Below are 18,661 nucleotides of genomic sequence, written 5' to 3'. Positions count from 1 at the left end.
GACCACCTCTCTGCACACTGGAGAGTCTGCCTGGTTAGGAATTCCTCACTCCCAATGCAGCTCTCCTTCCGTGCAGCTCCAGTACTCCCCACTGCACAGGGGGGGAGGGGGGACTCCGTATGGGATCACACAGGTCCCATGCCCCTATCTGGCCCAAGATGAACTAAGCCTAAAGCAGCCCTTCCTCCGCGGTGTCACTCCCACGAGTGGCAAAATGGCCAATTCTAAGGGACTGGAGGTTAACAATGAAGGGCAACTTGATTCCAGAAGGTTCCAAACCCTTCTCAGGATGGCTTTATGGCTAACTTGAAAACAATGTGAGGGGGCTGGAGAGATGGCTCAGTGGTTAAGAGCATTGCCTGTCTTCCAAAGGTCCTGAGTTCAATTCCCAGCAACCACATGGTGGCTCACAACCATCTGGAATGAGGTCTGGTGCCCTCTTCTGGCCTGTAGACATACACACAGACAGAATATTGTATACATAATAAATAAATAAATATTTTTTAAAAAAAGAAAACAATGTGACTGGCTAGCAAAACTTGGAGCTGCACATTCATCTAAGAACAGAAGCGACTTGAGAGCCAGCTCCTACTGGTGTAGAAGGCTTTCACGCCATGTCAGTAAGTACATTTTGGCAAACAACTATCTGCTAATGACTTAATCTACATGAAACACGCAGCAGTGAACACGGTGTATACACTGGGTCATACAAAGAACTGGATTTCTCTCCTAGCTGACATGATGACTCCCAGTCACAAGGGAAAAATGCGGTAAGATACACTTCAGAAACCAGAATGGAGAAAGAGTGAGAGAGAGCCTTAATATTGCAAGTGGCACAAGTCAATGTGAGATATAATAAATAAATCATGCACAAGGAAACAAACCTCAGACATAATGGGACCAGAAAAGATACACCTTTCCGTCAAAGTATGTGCAGCCTTTTACTCAGAATAAATCACGTAGTAAAGAACTATTACAGTTGTGTAAATAAAATAGTGGTCTTTAGAAATATACCACACTGTCAAGAGTTAACGGGCTTTGGAAGGAGATTTCTCAAACAGGACTTGAGAAGAACTGGGAGTGTAGCTCAGATGGTTAGAGGCCTTGCCTAGCATGATAAAGCCATGCCTTCTAAACCAATCTTGACCTAATCTCAATTTCCTCATCTCATGCTGGGCATAACAGCAAACCTCACATGGCTCTCACGGGAGAACTATGCTCCTAAGGGGGCTAAGAGCAATGGGTCCACCACTGCCCATCAGCCTACAGAAAAGGAAATCCAAGGGACTGGCGTCACTCCAGCCAAGAGAGATTAATACCTCTGCCAACCACACCTGGCCCTGAACTCATCCCTGTTTTATCACTAGAAATGCCAGTGGTACCCACTGCAAAGTGTCTTCACCATGCTACCACAATTCCTTCCAGCCACCAGACCCAGCCCATCCACTGGGTTCCCTGGAACTGCTGCTCCACAGAATCCAGTACCACATCCTTGGTGTCTCTTCCAAGCCCCTGAGGACATCCTCTTTCTTCTCCTACAGCGCTTAGTGTAGTCTGCTCTCACACTTTACTCTGAGATGTGGTCCAGGAACCTCCTTTGCTCACCCTCTCTCCTTCCCCCACCCTCTAAAACACCAACATTCCTTTTGGTTTTACCAGTGAATCATGCTACCCATCCGCTTCTCATTTGTACCTTCTTTTCACCTTCTAAATACTTCCTGCTACTCAGAGCCACTGGCCCCAACCCACTGATGTCCTTAAGCCTGTCATCATCTTGAGTAACTTCCTGTCCATCAGGATGGCCCGGCACCTTTGACCACTCAACCATGCAGACTCCAGACTTCACCATCCTTTACCAACATCGTGTGCCTCCTAAATTGTGTTTTAAGTATCTTCTCTGCTCACCTCAGCTTCCCTTCCTTCAGGATTGTTCTAAATTACACTTCCACATCCTCGATGTATCACCTTTCCTTTACCCCGACAGCCTTCTTACCTTTATTAACTTCTGTCTTTAATCAGCTGTAGGCGTGTCCAAACCTTTGACATTCTGACACATTATGATGTTGTCATCTACACAGTTCATAACTGAGAAGCCCATAACTGAGTTACAAACAAAAAAAAAATCACCACACACACACAAAACACCACTACCTTTGTGCTTTAAAATTAGCTTCTGATTTTCTAGTGGCTGTACGCTGGACAATGGACACACTTAGGAGCCCATCTTTTCAGTAATAACCTTATTAATACCCTCCAACTCTCTTCTGTTGTCAGCGGCTGGCAAAGTCCAAACTCTGGATACGCCCAGTTATCAACTCAGCAATGAGTCCTGAATGACAGCACTGTTGAAGGCCACTGTGGTGGCCTGAATAAGAAATGTACCCCGCAGGCTCAGGCATCTGAACACTGGATCCCCAGCCGGTGGCTCTGTTAGTGAGGTTTAGGAGGTGTGCCCTTGCTGAGGAAGTGTCACCAGAGTTCTGCAGTTCTCTCTCTGTGAGCTCTGGCACCTGCTCCGGCCGCCATGCCCAATGCCTGCTGCCCTTATGTCCCCTTCATAGTGGACTGTACCCTCCGGAACAATGAGCTGAAATAAACTCTTCTCTACTGTAGGAAGCTGCCTGAGTCATGGTGTTTTATCACTGCAGAGAAAGGCGATTAATACAGCAACCATATACCAGAAGGGCAGAAACCAGAGAGCATGAAATAAATGATCCAAGGCCCAAACAGTCCTCTTCACTGCCCTGCACACGAACACGATGCCTTGCTTGGCCTGCTAATCTCACGTTTCACAGTGAAATTTCCAAGCCTCTAACTATCCACTCCCCTTACAGCAGATAACTCCAGCCTCCTACAGAAAAATAAAAAACAGAATCCAAGCTACGGAAATCTTCAGTATCCTGTTGCCAACCGTACAGAACACTTGCGTCAGCTGCCCTGCCTGCCTGCCTGCCTGAAGCCGCCTCTTTGAGTACTTTGGAGCCTCCCCTTCAGGCCTCCTTGGGAGCCTGATGATCCCCGCTATCCTTTATTTCCTGCCCCTCAACTGGCTATCTTAGCTTTTCTTTTTTTTATTATATTCTAATTAATTCATTTTGTGTGTACATATGTAAATATATGTAGGCACACACATGCCACACATGAGTAGAGGTCAGAGGACACCTTGCAGAGAAATCATTTCCCTCCTTCTCCCCTGCAGGTCCTGAGACTGATTCTGGGGAGGTCCTCAGGCTTGGTAGCAGGCACCTTCATCAGCCTATAGGGGTCAGGTTGGCCCCTATATTAGCTTTTTCAAATGTTCCGATCTCCAGTAAAAACAAATACCAACAGATCCAATGACTCTTCCTGATTTTGTGAGTTCATATTGTCACCTTGACAGGATCTATAATCACCTTGGAGATAAACCTCTAAGCACATCTGAGGAAATTTGTAGACAGGGTTAATAAAGATGGGAAGAGCCACCTTAAATGTGGGAAGAACCACCTTAAATGTGGAAAGAACCACCTTAAAAGTGGACTATGCCATTTACTGAATAAAAAGGAGAAAGTGAGCTGAGCACTGGCTTGGATTTGCCCCAGGAGGAGCCTTCAAAGGGTGCAGCTCCTGCCCTCGGGGCACCTCTTCTAGGGTGTCTCCTTAATCAGGCCAATCTAACACATTATCTTTGCTTGCCTGCAACCTTAAATCCCCTCCTCTCCATACCACAGGGCACATCTTCCCTTTCTCCGGCTTCCTGACTAGGGCTGCAATGCAACCAGGTTCTTCACACTTCTGCCACCATGCCTTTCCCATCGGGATGACTATAGGCCTGAATAAACTCTATTCCCCTAAGCTGCTTGTGCCTGGTATTTAGACAGCAGTGAGACATAACCAGTACAACTTGCCTTTCCTCAGCTTTCTCTCCCGCTCCACTTCCCTGCTTGCATTCTCTTGCTAGACCCACCCCTTTACAAAGTTCTAGAAAGGCTTCCGTTCGTGTGCCATCATTTCCCACCTCACTTTCAACCCTCACATCCTCATCCCGTCCTCATCACTGACACTAGCCATTGCTGGTGGCCAACATGGACTCCCTAAATTGACAGCCCTCTGATTTGCCCCGCTAGGTGATTCCTTCTCATCCTTACTGCACAGGGTCTTGAAGCCATCTCAAACCAGCTCAGAGTCACCTCAGTGTCCACTGCTTCCAGCATCTTTCACTCTGCTAGCAAACCCCATCTACCATGAAGGCCTATGGATTTTACTCCTTAAATAGCTTTCAAAAAGATCTATTTTTTCCTCTAGCTACCTCGCCACTTTTCTGGCACACATCCACCCTGCTCTCCTTACTATGAAGGGCTGGAGGGCTCAGGGGAATCTCTTGAGAGTATCTAGTTATATCACCTCTAAGCCTATCATCAAAACCCTTATTTCCCAGTGCTCTCCAAGGAAGGCTCTGCCTTCCCCAGGCTCATCAGGCACTCGCCAGCAATTGCAGCTCTTCCAGCCGGATGACCTTCCTCCCTCCAGGCCTTTGTACACCCTATTCCCCAACTCCCAACTCTGCTCCCACACTCCCAGTTTAACTCTGTGGCTCATCAGCAAACATGACCACCCTCACTTCCCCGTGGAACGCTTCTCTGAATTTTACCCACAGTCCTTTATAGCTGCAACTCTAACAAATGTGTGTACCATAAGGCTGCAAGGCTAGCCATGCTTCCTCACTACATCTAACATAAGGGAGGCCAGGAGCAGATGGCATGCGCTCAAGTCTGTTAATAATGTTCACAGACATTCATACTCGTCTTGATCCTCTCATTGTTTAATATATTTTTATGTAGTCTTTGAGAATTTCATGCTCACATACATATTTCTCTCATATTCACCGTCTCCTGCCTCCATCCATTCCTAGATCTCCCCATATATAAGTGTGTGCAGCCTTCTCCCAACTTCATGCCCTTTTTTAAATAACCCACAGAGCTCAATTGAGCAGTCCACATCCTGATCAACCTACCAACATCCTTCCAAAAACCACACACCCCTAAAGAAAACTAACTCATCCCTCCCCAGCAGCCACCAACTGTCAACAGCTCTTCATCAAGGGTTGGGGGCTCATGAGCCCCTCTTGTTCATGCTGGAAGACATTCCCATTTTGATAAGTGACTTTTGTTCTGCGAGTACTTAATCAATTACCATCTATTTTTCTAAATTGGCAGCCCAGCCGGTACAGCGTAAACATATGTTGACTTTGAAAAGATCTCACTTCTAAATGTGTCTAAAAGCAGAGTGCCAATAAAGATGAATTAATACTGCTATAATATTTTCTACCTTTAATTTCTTCCATCCAACATACGGTATGATTCAAAACTTTCACATATACATACAACAATCTGCACTATGTTCTTAAAGTCTTATCAACTGTCTGACTAATAATGTAGAGCTATTTACCATTCTCAAAGGCCTAACATTGTAGGACTTAATCAACTGTAAGTCATTTGTAAATGAACATGCAAATGAGAAAAGATGAGCTACTTACCCAGCCCAACAAACTAGAAACCTACTTAAAGCTGAGGAGTAGAGGTTCCTGGCTCATTGTAGGATCTGTGTAAATGCTGATAAAATGTCCATAATTGATGAGAGCAGGAATTCTAGCTGTTCTTAATAAAACCCAGAGTCAAATATTAGGGGAAGAAAGCTGAAGGATCAGAGAAACAGAGCGGCCACCAGGGAGACCTTTTACCTCTCCCAATGCTCAGACTAAAGGGACGATCCTGTCTCAGACTGTCTTCTCAGACTGTGTCCTCAGACCCCATCTTCAGACTGCAGGGGCATCCTCAGTCTGCACTGAGCTCTCTGTCTCCTAACCGCCTTATATTCCTCTCTCTGCCCAGCCACATCACTCCTGTCTCCACCTCCCTAGTGCTGGGATTAAAGGCGTGGGATCCCAAGTGCTGGGATCACCTTTTGTGAGCTCCGTTTCCTTAAGACAGATTCAACACAGTGTAGCCCAGGGTGGCCTTGAACTAACAGAGACCCCTCTGCCTGCCTCCTAGAGTCCTGGGACTAAAGGTGTGTGCCACCACTCCCTGGCCTCTAGTGGCTTAGCTCTGGGCTCTGACCTTCAAGCAAGCTTTATTTGTTAAAACACAAACAAAACATCTCTCACAGGTCTTACAATGTTTGGGCAAAGAACAGCTGTACACCACACTTTTCATGCCTGGAGAAACTGGCAAGCATTTGAGCAACTGCACACAAACATCTCAGCTAACTGTGGCTACAGGGTTTTTTTTTTTAATTTTTAACTTTTATGGGGTATTTGGGATTGATTCTCATATATGCAGAACAACTGCTCTACCACTGAGCTACATCCCTAACAAGGACAGAGTCTCGCTAAGCTGCTCTTGCTGGCTTTAAACTCACTCTATATATTCTGGCTTCGGTCTCCCAAGTAACTAGGATTACTGATGTAGGCCATCAGCCCTAGACTGTTATTATTTTATGTTTAATAGATGTTTTGCCAGTAGTCTGTGTGCCATGTGCACACCTGGTGCCCAAGGGAATCAGAAGAGGATATCCAAGCCCTTGGAAGTAGAGTTGAGAAAAGTTGTGAGCTAACAATGTAGGTGCTAGGAATAAAGCAGCCAGTGCTCTTCACAGCTAAAGGGTTCCTCTTAACTCCTTGCTTTGTTATTTTTAAATTATGACCTGGTGGGCATATGAAAAAGTTAGGAGAATTACAAGTTCATCAAATGTCTCCTTTTCCTGTTCTGAGCATCAAGCTCATGAACGATCATGATCATAGCTGTTAAAGTCTGCAGGGCATACCAACAGCAGGCAACCCATAAAGATCCTCTAATAGCCGTGTGTGTGTGTGTGTGTGTGTGTGTGTGTGTGTGTGTGTGTGTATTTCGTGGTGTGCAGGTGAGTTTGAAGGACAATCCTATAAACGAACAGGTTCTAAAGAGACAGGGAGAGACAGGGATTTTCCCCCTTTGGCTAATCAGATTGTGTAAGGAAAGAACCTAAGAAATTTAGTAACTCCTTTCCTGCTGACAGGAAATGGAGGATGGCCTGGGGGCATTCAGGAAAAGAACCTGCCTCAAGGAAAGTCAAAACCCTTTTGGGAGACTCTGAGGAGACAATGGAGGGCAAGAGACCAGGCCTTGGGAGACTGCTCCCGGTGCCCACCTCTTGCTAGTTAAGCCCCACCCTCCTGTCAGGAACTCCTGGAGATGGACTGGGGAGCTCACTGGATCTCTGTCCCTCTTCCCAATGTGGTCACACTGAACACATCTTCTCCTGCTTCCCACTATTAATTTGGCTCCTTTAATTGGCTTACTGGGATGGGTAGCTAAACCTGGAATGTTGGAGTATGGGCTGTGACCCCTAAGTCTGGTAACAATGTTCCAACCTTTCTGTCCCCAGCAGCATGTAACAGAATTCAAGTTAAAAACAAACTTCAATTCTGCCTGCTACAGACCCTGGCAACGAATACTTAACGTTTGTTTTCATGATAACAAAGCATAACATATCTCACAGATATATGATGTCATATATGTATACACACTCACGATATACATATATGATATATATTTAAACATTTCTAACCCAGCTTTTCTTTACCTCACAATTCTATGTAATAATTACAAGCACAGGAGGCCAGGACAGGAAGGAAGCAAATACATTCCCTAATTGAGGCTCTGTAGGGATCACCCACGGAGAGAAACTACACAACAGTGGTGGCCGCACCCTTGCACCGCAGGGCAGCCTATCTCTACTAAAAATCTCTTAAACCAAAGACTTCACCTCATCTGATAAAATCTTGTCTCTCTGCTTCTGTTTTTAAGGCCTCTAGGATCTTTCTGGCTCTCTGCTCAGTGCAGAGCTCCTGTGGCCACTGCTGTTCTTTTTCACTCTTGCTGGGAGAGACCAGCAGTGACTCTGCGGCTCAGGAGTGACCCCAGGCAAAGTCTGAATTTCTTGAAATCCTCCTGCCTCTGCTTCCCAAGTGCTAAAATTTCAGAGATGAGCCAGGACACCCATCTTGAGGTCTTCCTTGCTGTAGTTTATTTTCGAAGGAAAGGAGTTTCTGATAAAGATTCTTCTCGTGGAGCCCCTTAGTCCACGCCAAAGAGGCGTGACACAGCAAGTATGGGTTCCCCATCTCCTTAGTTTCTCCCTGAGAATCCCTGTGCCCTCTGACGAGGTTTTCTTTTCATGACAGGGTTATTAATTGGATTTTAACCACCTGTATTCATAGCTTCCTCAACTGCCTTGAGAATTTGTATATGCTTCAGTTTGGGGGACTGTGTTGTTGTAGATGGGGTGTTTGTTGTTTTGTTCTGTTTTGCTTTGCTTGTTTTCAGCACTCAGGACTGAACTAGAGCCTTCTTAGCATGCTAGGCCAGCACTGTCACTGAGCTCCGGGCTCTCTAAGTTGCCCAGATTGGCCTTGAACTTCCCATCCTCCTTGCCCTTTCCATGATTCATGTTTTAGCTTTTATCTTAAAAATAAATGAAATCTAGTATAGTTCATGTATTGTACATCAACCTTTATCTTTTTCTTTCTTTACCTCACTCTCTCCCACTTTTTATTCTTTGCAGTTGGCATTTATCCCCTGACTTTCGTTTTCTTGCAACAACACCTAACAAGCAATGAGGCTGCCGGAGGCCCCCACAGACAAAGACCCTTTCCCCGTTCTCCCTCCACCCCACTGCTTCTCACTCCCAACTGCCACTGAGCTCGACCTGCTCATAGGAAATCAGCTGAGTTTCTAGGGCCCACAGGCACAGAGTACAGGTCCCATACATGTGATTTACGTGATAAATGTTGCCTCCTCTCATCTCACCCCACGTACAACTTTTTATAAAGAAGCTTTTGTTCTTTAAACTTCTAGAGTTCCCGATTACAGGCACTGAATTTAGGAGAAGCCAAAATGTCTGGAGCCAGGAGGCCACAGTAGTTGGGAAGTCGCACCACAAACTGCTGCGGTAGCTGGCGTAAGTCAAAAGGATGGGTTTTTGAAGCTGGTCCCATTTGAGAGTTTGTCATTAATAAAATTAACATTTCCAATTCCGTGCTAGACCGGGAGTCTTAGGAGTCTGCGCTGTCAGGGTCCTGACACTGAGGGACCAAGGGGCAGAGCACCAGCTGGAAGGCTCCTCATCTTTCTCTCCCCAGCTTCTGGTACGCTTATTTTCAAATCAGTGCCCATCCCCTCCTGGAGAGAGATCCCAGCAGGAGCTGCTTGGCTGAGAACATCTTCTGGCACTCTGCCAACACTGTGAACTCAAGGGAAGACTGGACAACGCACACTACCCCCCTCCCCCGCAACAGTTCTATTTTTAAGCTGGGGAGGGGGAGAGCAGAACTGGGACACCTGCCAGACTTCCCGGGAAGTCAGGTTCTTCTCACCTCCAAATCAACAGTCCACTGGCCACAGGGAAATCCTTGGCTTGCAAGAATGGCTGAGGCAAGACTCAGCTTCCTACCTTCCGCTTTCTTTTTCCATTCTGTTCCCCACAGGAAAGTATTCAGTGGGGTCAGAGAAGCTGAAGAGCCACTCAATGGACTGAGAAGACTTATTCCATTTAGCTGGAGAACTAGAATCAAATCCCAGCCCCAATTTTTCCTTTAAACGCGTGTATCACATTCCATTGTGTGCACGGGTTTGTGTGTGTTTTCAGGAATGCGAGTTTTCACGCACGGAGGTCAGTCCCAGTTCTCATTAGTGACCTTGGTTAAAAACAGGGTAGCCAGGCCAGGCCAGGCCAGGCGTGGCAGTGCACACCTTTAATCCCAGGTGGATCTCTGAGTTCCAGGCATGGTGGTACACACCTTTAATCCCAGGTGGATCTCTGAGTTCCAGGCACGGTGGTACACACCTTTAATCCCAGGTGGATCTTTGTGAGTTCCAGGCCAGTCAGAACTACATATTAGAGAAACCCTGTCTCTAAAAAGAAAGGAGAAGACATCCTCTTCAGCTACAAATTCTATACAACAGGCATAAGAATGCCTACACTGTAGGCGATTGTATAGTTTAAGCGAGGTAATGCCTTAACTGTACCTATTAGAGTACACAATACTACAGCTGTGTGTGGTAAACCATTTAATGGCCGTTGATCACTTTGTAACGTGACACCACCACTCTCAACCAAAGACAGAGCCTGCCTCTACCTTCACCCGTCGGGGCTGCAGCAGGAGGGAGAACGCGGAGGTCAGAGAGCAGAAGCAGCTCTCACAGCAACCATCTGCCCTGCGTGCTCCGACTGCTGTGCTGGCCACGAGGCCCCGAGGAGGAAACTGAGGCTGACCATTGCAGTTGGCAGCCAACCCTTAAAACTAATGACTAACCACAGGAGCAGGCCTTCTGGAATCGTCCAGCCCCATGACCCTGAAATTAATGCACACACTTCCTGAGTCTGTACCCCGCAGAAGAACTGCCTAGCCACCCGCCCCCATTTCTCAAGAAATAAGAAAACATTGTTTTAAGATTCTCAACCAAGAATGGTGATCCCAGTGTGGTGGCCTGTGCCTGTAAACCAAGAGATTGGAAGGTGGAGGCAGGAGGATCAGGAATGCAAGGTCGTCCTTGTCTACACAGAGAGCCTCTCTCAAAACAAAATAAAATAGGACTTGGCTGAGCACCGTATCACGCGTCTTTAATCCCAGCATGCAGGCCTGGTCTACACAATTGTTCCAGGCCAGTCAAGGATACAGAGCGAGACCTCATCTTTAAAAACCAATATACATATATACAACAGTGCTTTATGCTAGAAATCCTTTCCTTAGCAAGAAATGTCACACCTACTTCTCTGACAGAATGAATGATTTGGGTCTGCATCTAAATCCTTCAGTACCCAAGTCCTTCTTTTTCTCCTTGGCCTAAAAGCCCTGAAATTGTCTACCTTACGAACTGACCTGAATTTGATAGTTTAGATAAGGAGACTTCTCAGCAAAGAAAACAATAGCACAAAGAGACAGCCTGTAGAATGGAAGAACATCTCTGCTAGCTATATTCTAACAGGACATTCAATCGAAAATATAAAGAACTCAAAAAAAAAATCAAGCACCAAGAAATCTAATCTATAAATGTGCAAGTGAATAGGACAATTCTCAAAAGAAGTACAGACGGTCAGTAAACACACAGGAGACACAGGAGTCCCGGTTGGTCACCAAGGAAATGCAAATCAAAACTCACAGGAGAGTCCCTGATCAGCCCAGTCATTAAGCTATCATCAAGCAAACAAACACCAAAAGGTAGTGAGGGTAGGGGTGACGTGGGAGTAAGGAACTCACTGCTGGGGGCGGAGGTGTCAATCAGCAAGGCCACTAAAAGAATCAAAATAGAACTACCACCTGATCCAGCCATATCACTCCTGGGGACACGCCCAAAGGAAATCAGCGGGCTGGAGAGATAACCTGCTTGTCCGGGGTGACAGTCACAACAGCCCACGGGATCAACTGAGGTGGTGTCCATCAAGAGCACATGAAGAACTGAAGACGGAGCTCTAGGAAGCCACAAAAAGAACAAAACTGCCATTTGCAGGAAATGGGTGGGGCTTTCTCTCCGGTGCGGAATCTAGTTTGCTTTTGCTTGCTCGTTTTGTTTTAATGTATGTGACATTACATTACAAGGGAGGGGGAAGACTACTTGGAGGAAAAGAAGCCGTTTCAGGAGGGAAACAAAAGAGGAGGGTAAGTGGGGAAAGTGACAAATATTACAAATATTATATTTTTATCGAGTACGGAATCTACAATTTATAAACATATAAATAAATGGTGACTCCATTTTAATTAGCATGCCGCACCATGGGCTTCGTTTCAACACCTCCATTTAGGCATATCATGGGACTTGGCTCACATTCACCTCCCTGTATCTACTCTTTTCCTCTGCTCCATCCCCCTGGTCCTAGAAACAGGACTATCTGAGAAAAAATAAAATTCTGAAAACATGAAACAAGACAGCCAAGGATCGGATCATAGCCATCTTAGGTAGCCTTTCATTCTACTACCTAAGGGCCCCTTAACACTGCCCAATGTGCTGAGCACAGATTTCCTCACCTCTCCCTCTGAGACTGCCTTCACCTAATACCAGCTCTAGCTGCACTGTTAGCCAACGAAGTTGATAGTTACCAACCTGATTCAGCCTCCAGTGTGGAACCGGTCATCAAGCAAAGTGATGTGGTTTTAGTTCTTGTCTTGTTCTTTCCTGCTGAGAACTGGCTGTCCTGGAACTCACTGCATAGACAAGGCTGATTTTGAATTTATAGAGATCAGCCTGTGAGAGTAAAGGCGTGTGCCACCACACCCCACCGATGTGGCTTTGTTTGTTTGTTTTTGTTTAACTACAAATCTCACAGTTGAATTCCTGAAACACAGGGAATCGAGCAAAAGGAAGTTAGTGTGGCCCACAGCTGCCACAGCCACGTGAAGGACTGTCCTGAAAGCTTGGCTGAATGATGCAGGCCTGTAATTCCAGCTACCTGAGAGGCTGAAGAGGAGGGCCCACAGATGGGCCCTGCCTGGGCTACAGAGTTCTGTGCTAGGAAGCTGTTACTGAGACCAGTATTTGGTGGCTGCAGTTCCAGAAGCTAAGACCCCCTCACTTCGGAGGAGTCACTTCCCCAGCTTTATGAACTAGGGTCAGACTAATGCATTCAAATCACATACTTGTACTGCCTTGTGAAGAAACTGTCCAGAGCCGGGTGGTGGTGGCGCACGCCTTTAATCCCAGCACTCGGGAGTCAGAGGCAGGCAGATCTCTGTGAGTTCGAGACCAGCCTGGTCTACAGAGCTAGTTCCAGGACAGGCTCCAAAACCACAGAGAAACCCTGTCTCGAAAAAAAAAAAAAAAACTGTCCAGGAAGACTATCACGGTGCTGTTTATTTTGGTCATGTGTCCCTTTAGGTCCTGTTAAAGCTATTTCTGGGTTAAGCCCAAGAACTTACACCTCACCCTACTGACCTTTTACGGAGCGCCCTGGCTAGCACCGAAGAACTTGATCTGAAATGGCCTCAGAAAGCCAAGCCACATGGTTTTACTGTATGAGGCACAAACGGTTGGTTTGAACAGAGCCCCTGCAGGTGTGGTGTTGTTGCCTTGATTAAAAACTCGAAGGAGAAATGCATCTTGTGTAGGTACAGGGGAAGGCGGTTATCACATATGTGTGAACGTGTGTACGGAAGCCAGGGGTCCACATCCAGAGTCTTCCTAAACCACTCCCCACCTTGTTTTCAAAGACAGCACTGCCCACTCAAACTGGAGCTCAGTGATTAGCTAGACTAGCCGGCCAGAAAGTCTGGATCCTCAGAACCAAGAACAGACAGAGTTCTCTGGTCTCCCTGCCCAGTATCCTGAACTGAGTTACAGATCAATTCTTTTTGGCTACTAGAGTATTATAAACCAGAGCTTGCAGCAAGACGAGAAGAGGACTTCAAAGAATACAAGGTGGCCTTCCTCACACTTCAGTGCTTTTATGTTTTGTTTTCCCCCTAAATTCAATTTATGTTGCTATAGTGTGTGTGTGTGTGTGTATGTGTTTGTGTGTATTCAAGTTGTCCCAAATCCCTTCTCCTCCCAGTTCCAATGTTGTAACTGAACCTAGGGCTCTGACGTACGCTAGGGAAGCCTACACCGCTGAGCTACACCCCAACCCACCTATGTGCTTCTCAGTCAATCAATTTATTTATTTATGGCAGGGTCTCACGAAGAAGCACATACTGACCTCCAGCTCCTCCTGCAGCAGAGGCTGCTCTTGAATCCTGACTTCCTACCTCGGCTTTCCACGTGCTATGATTATGGGCGTGTGTCACAGCTGCTTTCCTCCTCACCCACTTTTATTTTGAGACACAGGTCTTACTAAGTTGCCAAGTTGCTTCAAACTTGGAATCCTCTTGCTTCAGACTCCTAAGCACCTAACAAGAATCTACCACAAATGGTTGGGAAAACACTGGCTATTGTAGGCCATAGAGGCCATGATCAAGCCCTCCAAATCCACAGTGTCTCAAGGTTTGTTTCTAAGATGTGAATCTAGGAGTTGCCTTTGCTTCAGGGATCGGCCTTCCCTCCTAGCCTTCCAGCTCAAACTTTATCTTGCCCTACAGCACTTCATTTTTCTAAAAAGCAAGTAAGAAATCTTTCTGGTAACACACGGGCTTTCAAGAACATGAAGCGTAAACCTGGAGAGTCAGCTCAGCTGGTAAAGGGCTTGCTGTGCAGTCCTGAAGACCAGAGTGAGGTAGGATCTCCAGCCTCCCACTGTGTGGTGGCTCCCACCTGCAGAGACAGGAGGATCCAGGGGCTCCCTGGCCAGCTAGTCTGGCCAGCACTGAGCTCCAGTTTCTTTATTTTTTTAATATTTATTTATTATGTATACAATATTCTGTCTGCGTGTTTGCCTGCAGGCCAGAAGAGGGCACCAGATCCCATTACAGATGGTTGTGAGCCACCATGTGGTTGCTGGGAATTGAACTCAGGACCTTTGGAAGAGCAGGCAATGCTCTTAACCTCTGAGCCATCTCTCCAGCCCCCTCCAGTTTCTTAGGATTCTTTAAAACCAAGGTGGAAAGAGCCAGGGGGCGGGGGCCCGTGATTAAAGGCCATACCTTTAATCCCAGTCTGCAGAGGTAGGTGGATCTCCATGAGTTTGAGGCTATCCTGATCTACATAGTGAGTTTAGGACAGCCAGGGCTACAGAGTGAGACCCTGTTTTAAACAAACAAACAAACAAGGTTGAGAGTGACTGGGAAATACCTGGATGTGGATTCCTGACTTACACACACACCTACACATACATACACAACAAATAAAAAAAAGACAAAGGATATCGCTTAATCTGAGCAAAGCTGTAATTTTTATGAGTCTTTAAAAAAGCATTAACAGGGGGCTGGAGAGATGACTCACCAGTTAGGAGCACTGGCTGTTCTTCCAGAGGACCTGGGTTCAATTCCCAGCACCCACATGGTAGCTCACAACTATAACTCCAGTTCTAGAGGATCTGATACCCTCACACCAATACACATAAAATAAATTATGATTATTAGTATTAGTAGTAGTAGTAGTGTTTCAAGACAGGGTTTCTCCGTAGCTTTGGAGCCTGTCCTAGAACTCACTCTGTAGACCAGGCTGACCTTGAACTCACAGAGATCCACCTGCCTCTGCCTCCAGAGTGCTGGGATTAAAGGCACGCACCACCAACACCCAAAGTAAATTTTTAGAAAGCATTAACAGATTACAAAATTTGATTAAATTCTTCATGGGTCCCAATACTTTTACGTGTATTAGAACAAGCATGTTAATCAAGCAAGACTAGTTTTAAAAACTGTGTCCCTAACATGTAACACTCTGTCTAGGGCCGGGCGGTGGTGGCGCACGCCTTTAATCCCAGCACTTGGGAGGCAGAGGCAGGCGGATCTCTGTGAGTTCGAGACCAGCCTGGTCTACAAGAGCTAGTTCCAGGACAGGCTCCAAAACCACAGAGAAACCCTGTCTCGAAAAACCAAAAAAAAAAAAAAACACTCTGTCTAGGGGTTTAGATTTCATTTAAAAAATTAAAAATTCATCAACTAAAATTCCTTTTTGCTGCCATTCCAATAAGCAAACTAATACCAATATGGAAGGCATTCTCAATACTGTCAAATGTGCTTTCCTTTTCTTTTCCTTTGTAGGGCTGGGGGCTACATGGAGAGGCTTAAAGGGCTGTCTCCCCCTTCTGGGTTCCTTCCCAGCCCCCAAATATATCTCTCTATGGATTCAATGGAGAAAATGAAGTAAAATGAATTTGACCAAATAGTTTCTCCTTATCCCCTCAAACTGAAAGTTAAATGAGAACCAAAATAGACACCTCATTAGCGTACAGTTGTTTCTAGAATACAGGATCCAAAATTGGGCTCACAAGAGTTGCTGGACAGATACCCAAAGCTGGGGGATGTGAGAGAGAATAGTAGTGAAACCAGAATTGAAAGCGCCTTGGACAAATGCCAGGCAGATTAAAAAAGGGTGAAGTCAAACACCTAAAAACATCAACTGCGGTAAGAAAGGCACATAAGGAATCCAGATGGTCCCAAAGGAAGATCCCCACTAGGTCGAAAGTCAATGACAAAAGCAAGCGGTCACCAAGCAACAGGCTAGGGTGGACACCGATGCCGGTATACTTTGTTTCGGTAGGTTTTGTTTTACCACCTGGTAGAAGTGTTCAGGGGTTAGGTGTTGGGAGTCAGATGTTAACTGTTACAAAAAGGGAAATCAAGAACCTGAAGAACAGTTTCAGCTCTTAGCCAACTCCAGGGCACACAGCAGAACTAGCCGTCTGACATTGGGTAGGGCAGAAACCTGAATTTGACCATGGATCATGAACTAGACCTCTGAGGAAGTCTTGGTCGCCTGGCTGGGTAATAAAAGAGAATGAGAATACTGTTCCAATTCTTGGTGAGGCGAGCAGCCAACTTCTCACTGAGTTCAGTGGGCAAATGAGGCTTAGAAACAACACAACACACTCCCTGAGCTCTGCTCAGAACTCTCCAAAGCCAGGAAGTAGGAGCCTCCTACTCATCCATCCCACATCCAAGCCCCTGTGCTCTGCTAGGTGGTCCACAGAAGTGGACCTGACCTAAACCCATCAGCTACTTGTTCTCGGCATTGGTTCCCCCACTTACCCTACAGAGAGAAAGCTACTGGCCCAGAGAAATCTGCTTTGAAATCCAAATACAACTTCCTTTCCGCACATCTTCCTCCTAGCCCTTCAAAAGCAATGGCTTGGCTTTGTGGTGAAAGGAAACAAGCAGAAAGTCCCTGTAGGCATATGCCCATCCAGCTGCCTTTTTATCTATATGAGTCTCGCACCCCTCACAGACCAGATGAGTTCCCACACTCCCTTCTGTCCCCACTGACAGATCCAGACAGCTCCTCCAACATCTCCACCTCCAACCCCCCCCCCCCCCCCCCGCTGACCCTGGATAAACCCGGTTTTCCACTGTTTAAACAAATAGAGGACTGGAGGTGAGGGGTTCCCTGAAATGCAGACTAGAAACAGAATAAGACGAGAAACTTGTTTCAGATACTCATCTGCTTAGTCATGTTCTGGGTCTCAAAGTAAAACTGCACTTTCTGACGTCCTAGCCCCAAAAGTTTGGAACGTGGCTTCAAACAAGCCTGGGACATTGGTCCCATTGTTTAACAGCTTCTTTCTCCCACGTGACTCAAGCTCTGATCAGATGTGCAGCTATCTTCTCCCGGGACTATCTTCAAGAACACGGGCCTCACACACTGCTTTACAAACTCTTTACGTATCCATAGGATTCACCATCATTTCATCATTTATGCCCCGGCAATGCTACAGCATGCATGGGCAGCCCGTTTACGGTGGTTCTTTAGTTATTCCTATCCTGGGCAGTCCAAATGCCTGTGTTATTGTTTTACCCAAGATTCCAAGTTTCCACAGTCTTCCTTTATGCTGTCTATCCAGCACTTTTGGGGCCTTGCTCTTCACCTCCCGTGCACTCCTCCAAGCAGTGCTATCTTCGGGTATCTGCCGTCATTCATTCTCATAACATGGCCGAAGTATCTCAAGCGCTGCAGCCGTATCCTGTGTGCCTCTCCCTCAATACACCCGTGTTATCTGAACAAAGAATCCCCTTTCTATTTCTGCTGTATCCTAGCTTCTCTGGTCAGGGATCCGCTGGCTGCATGTCCAAGGCCTTCCAAGGAGCAGCAGGCCTCAGAGCAGCAGGGCTCTGTTTCTCCCCCTTTCTTTCATCCTTTAAAGAGAAACACGGCCAAAGTACCTCAGGCTTCCTTAAAAAAAATCACCTAGCTTTCCTGACGTGATGTGTTCACACAAATAGTACCGTGGAGAGTGTCAGGTGAATATAGCTGTCCCGACCACCCAGTTCAAGTCTGTTTGCCATCCCAAGGACAAACACACACATATTGCTCTCTCATTTCCCCTCACAGGGCAAGCGGAAGTAGGGAAAGCACCAGGAAACTGCACTTGGTGGGACACCTTCCTTGCTTAAGGACTATGGCACAAGCTATCCAACTTAACTCTCCTGACTTTACCCTCCAGGTTTCCCTCCCTTGTACATATACCCACTACTCTAATTAGGCCACCACCGTCCTCAAGAGAACGGCAGTTTTCCGTATCTCAGCGTAGACAGCCCAGGCTTCTTAACCTCCCACACCATACTCAAGCTCAAATGACTCTTTAATCTGTGAGACAGAGAATATTAACTTGGAAGCAGGTGAAAGGAGATTTGAGGTCTGAAGGGGTTCTTATGAACTAAACTGTGTGGTGTCCTCTAATAATGTCAGGCTTTGAGAAGCATGCAGACACGCCAGGTCTCTTTTGGAGCACCAAGGGAGGGGTGTGGGCAGGTCTGATGGCTATAAAGCAGCGGCCCTTGATGGTGAGGGACAATAAATCCTCAAAGAATGACAGCGCAACCTCAAGCCTACTCCACTCCATCTTTGCACCCTGGAGCCTCCCACGTCCCTTCAGAAATCCAGGCTCTTTTGCCCCATTAGTTATATTAGTCCAGGAAGGTGGCCATCCCTGCCAACAGACTACTTCCTCCTTCCTACTCCTTGGCAGGGAGTGCTCTTACCTAGCTGAGCACTCAGTGGGACCTCTGAGAACTCAGGGATCCCAGGGCCTCTGTTGGTAAGCCAATGGACTCTCTCCAGTG

General features: G+C 46.5%; 1 protein-coding gene across 4 annotated transcripts in view; it reads right to left on the bottom strand.

Moving 5' to 3' along the window:
* Nucleotides 1-18,661, bottom strand: part of Tlcd4 (TLC domain containing 4) — a 48,487-nt gene that overhangs the window by 27,601 nt on the left and 2,225 nt on the right. The window contains exon 1 of one of the 4 annotated variants that reach the window (XM_075981488.1): nucleotides 12,117-12,256. The exons of the other annotated variants lie outside the window; for them this stretch is intronic. Within the exon in view, the coding sequence (XP_075837603.1) occupies nucleotides 12,117-12,147 (31 nt within the window). The 5' untranslated portion in view covers nucleotides 12,148-12,256. Of the gene's footprint in view, nucleotides 1-12,116; nucleotides 12,257-18,661 lie in introns of those variants that run through there. 4 annotated transcript variants of the gene reach the window in all.

This window comes from Microtus pennsylvanicus, chromosome 7, assembly GCF_037038515.1.
Source record: "Microtus pennsylvanicus isolate mMicPen1 chromosome 7, mMicPen1.hap1, whole genome shotgun sequence".
NCBI classification, from domain to species: domain Eukaryota; kingdom Metazoa; phylum Chordata; class Mammalia; order Rodentia; family Cricetidae; genus Microtus; species Microtus pennsylvanicus.
The sequence above is the reverse complement of the archived record's forward strand: the minus strand, read 5'-3'. Positions and strand labels throughout refer to the sequence as shown.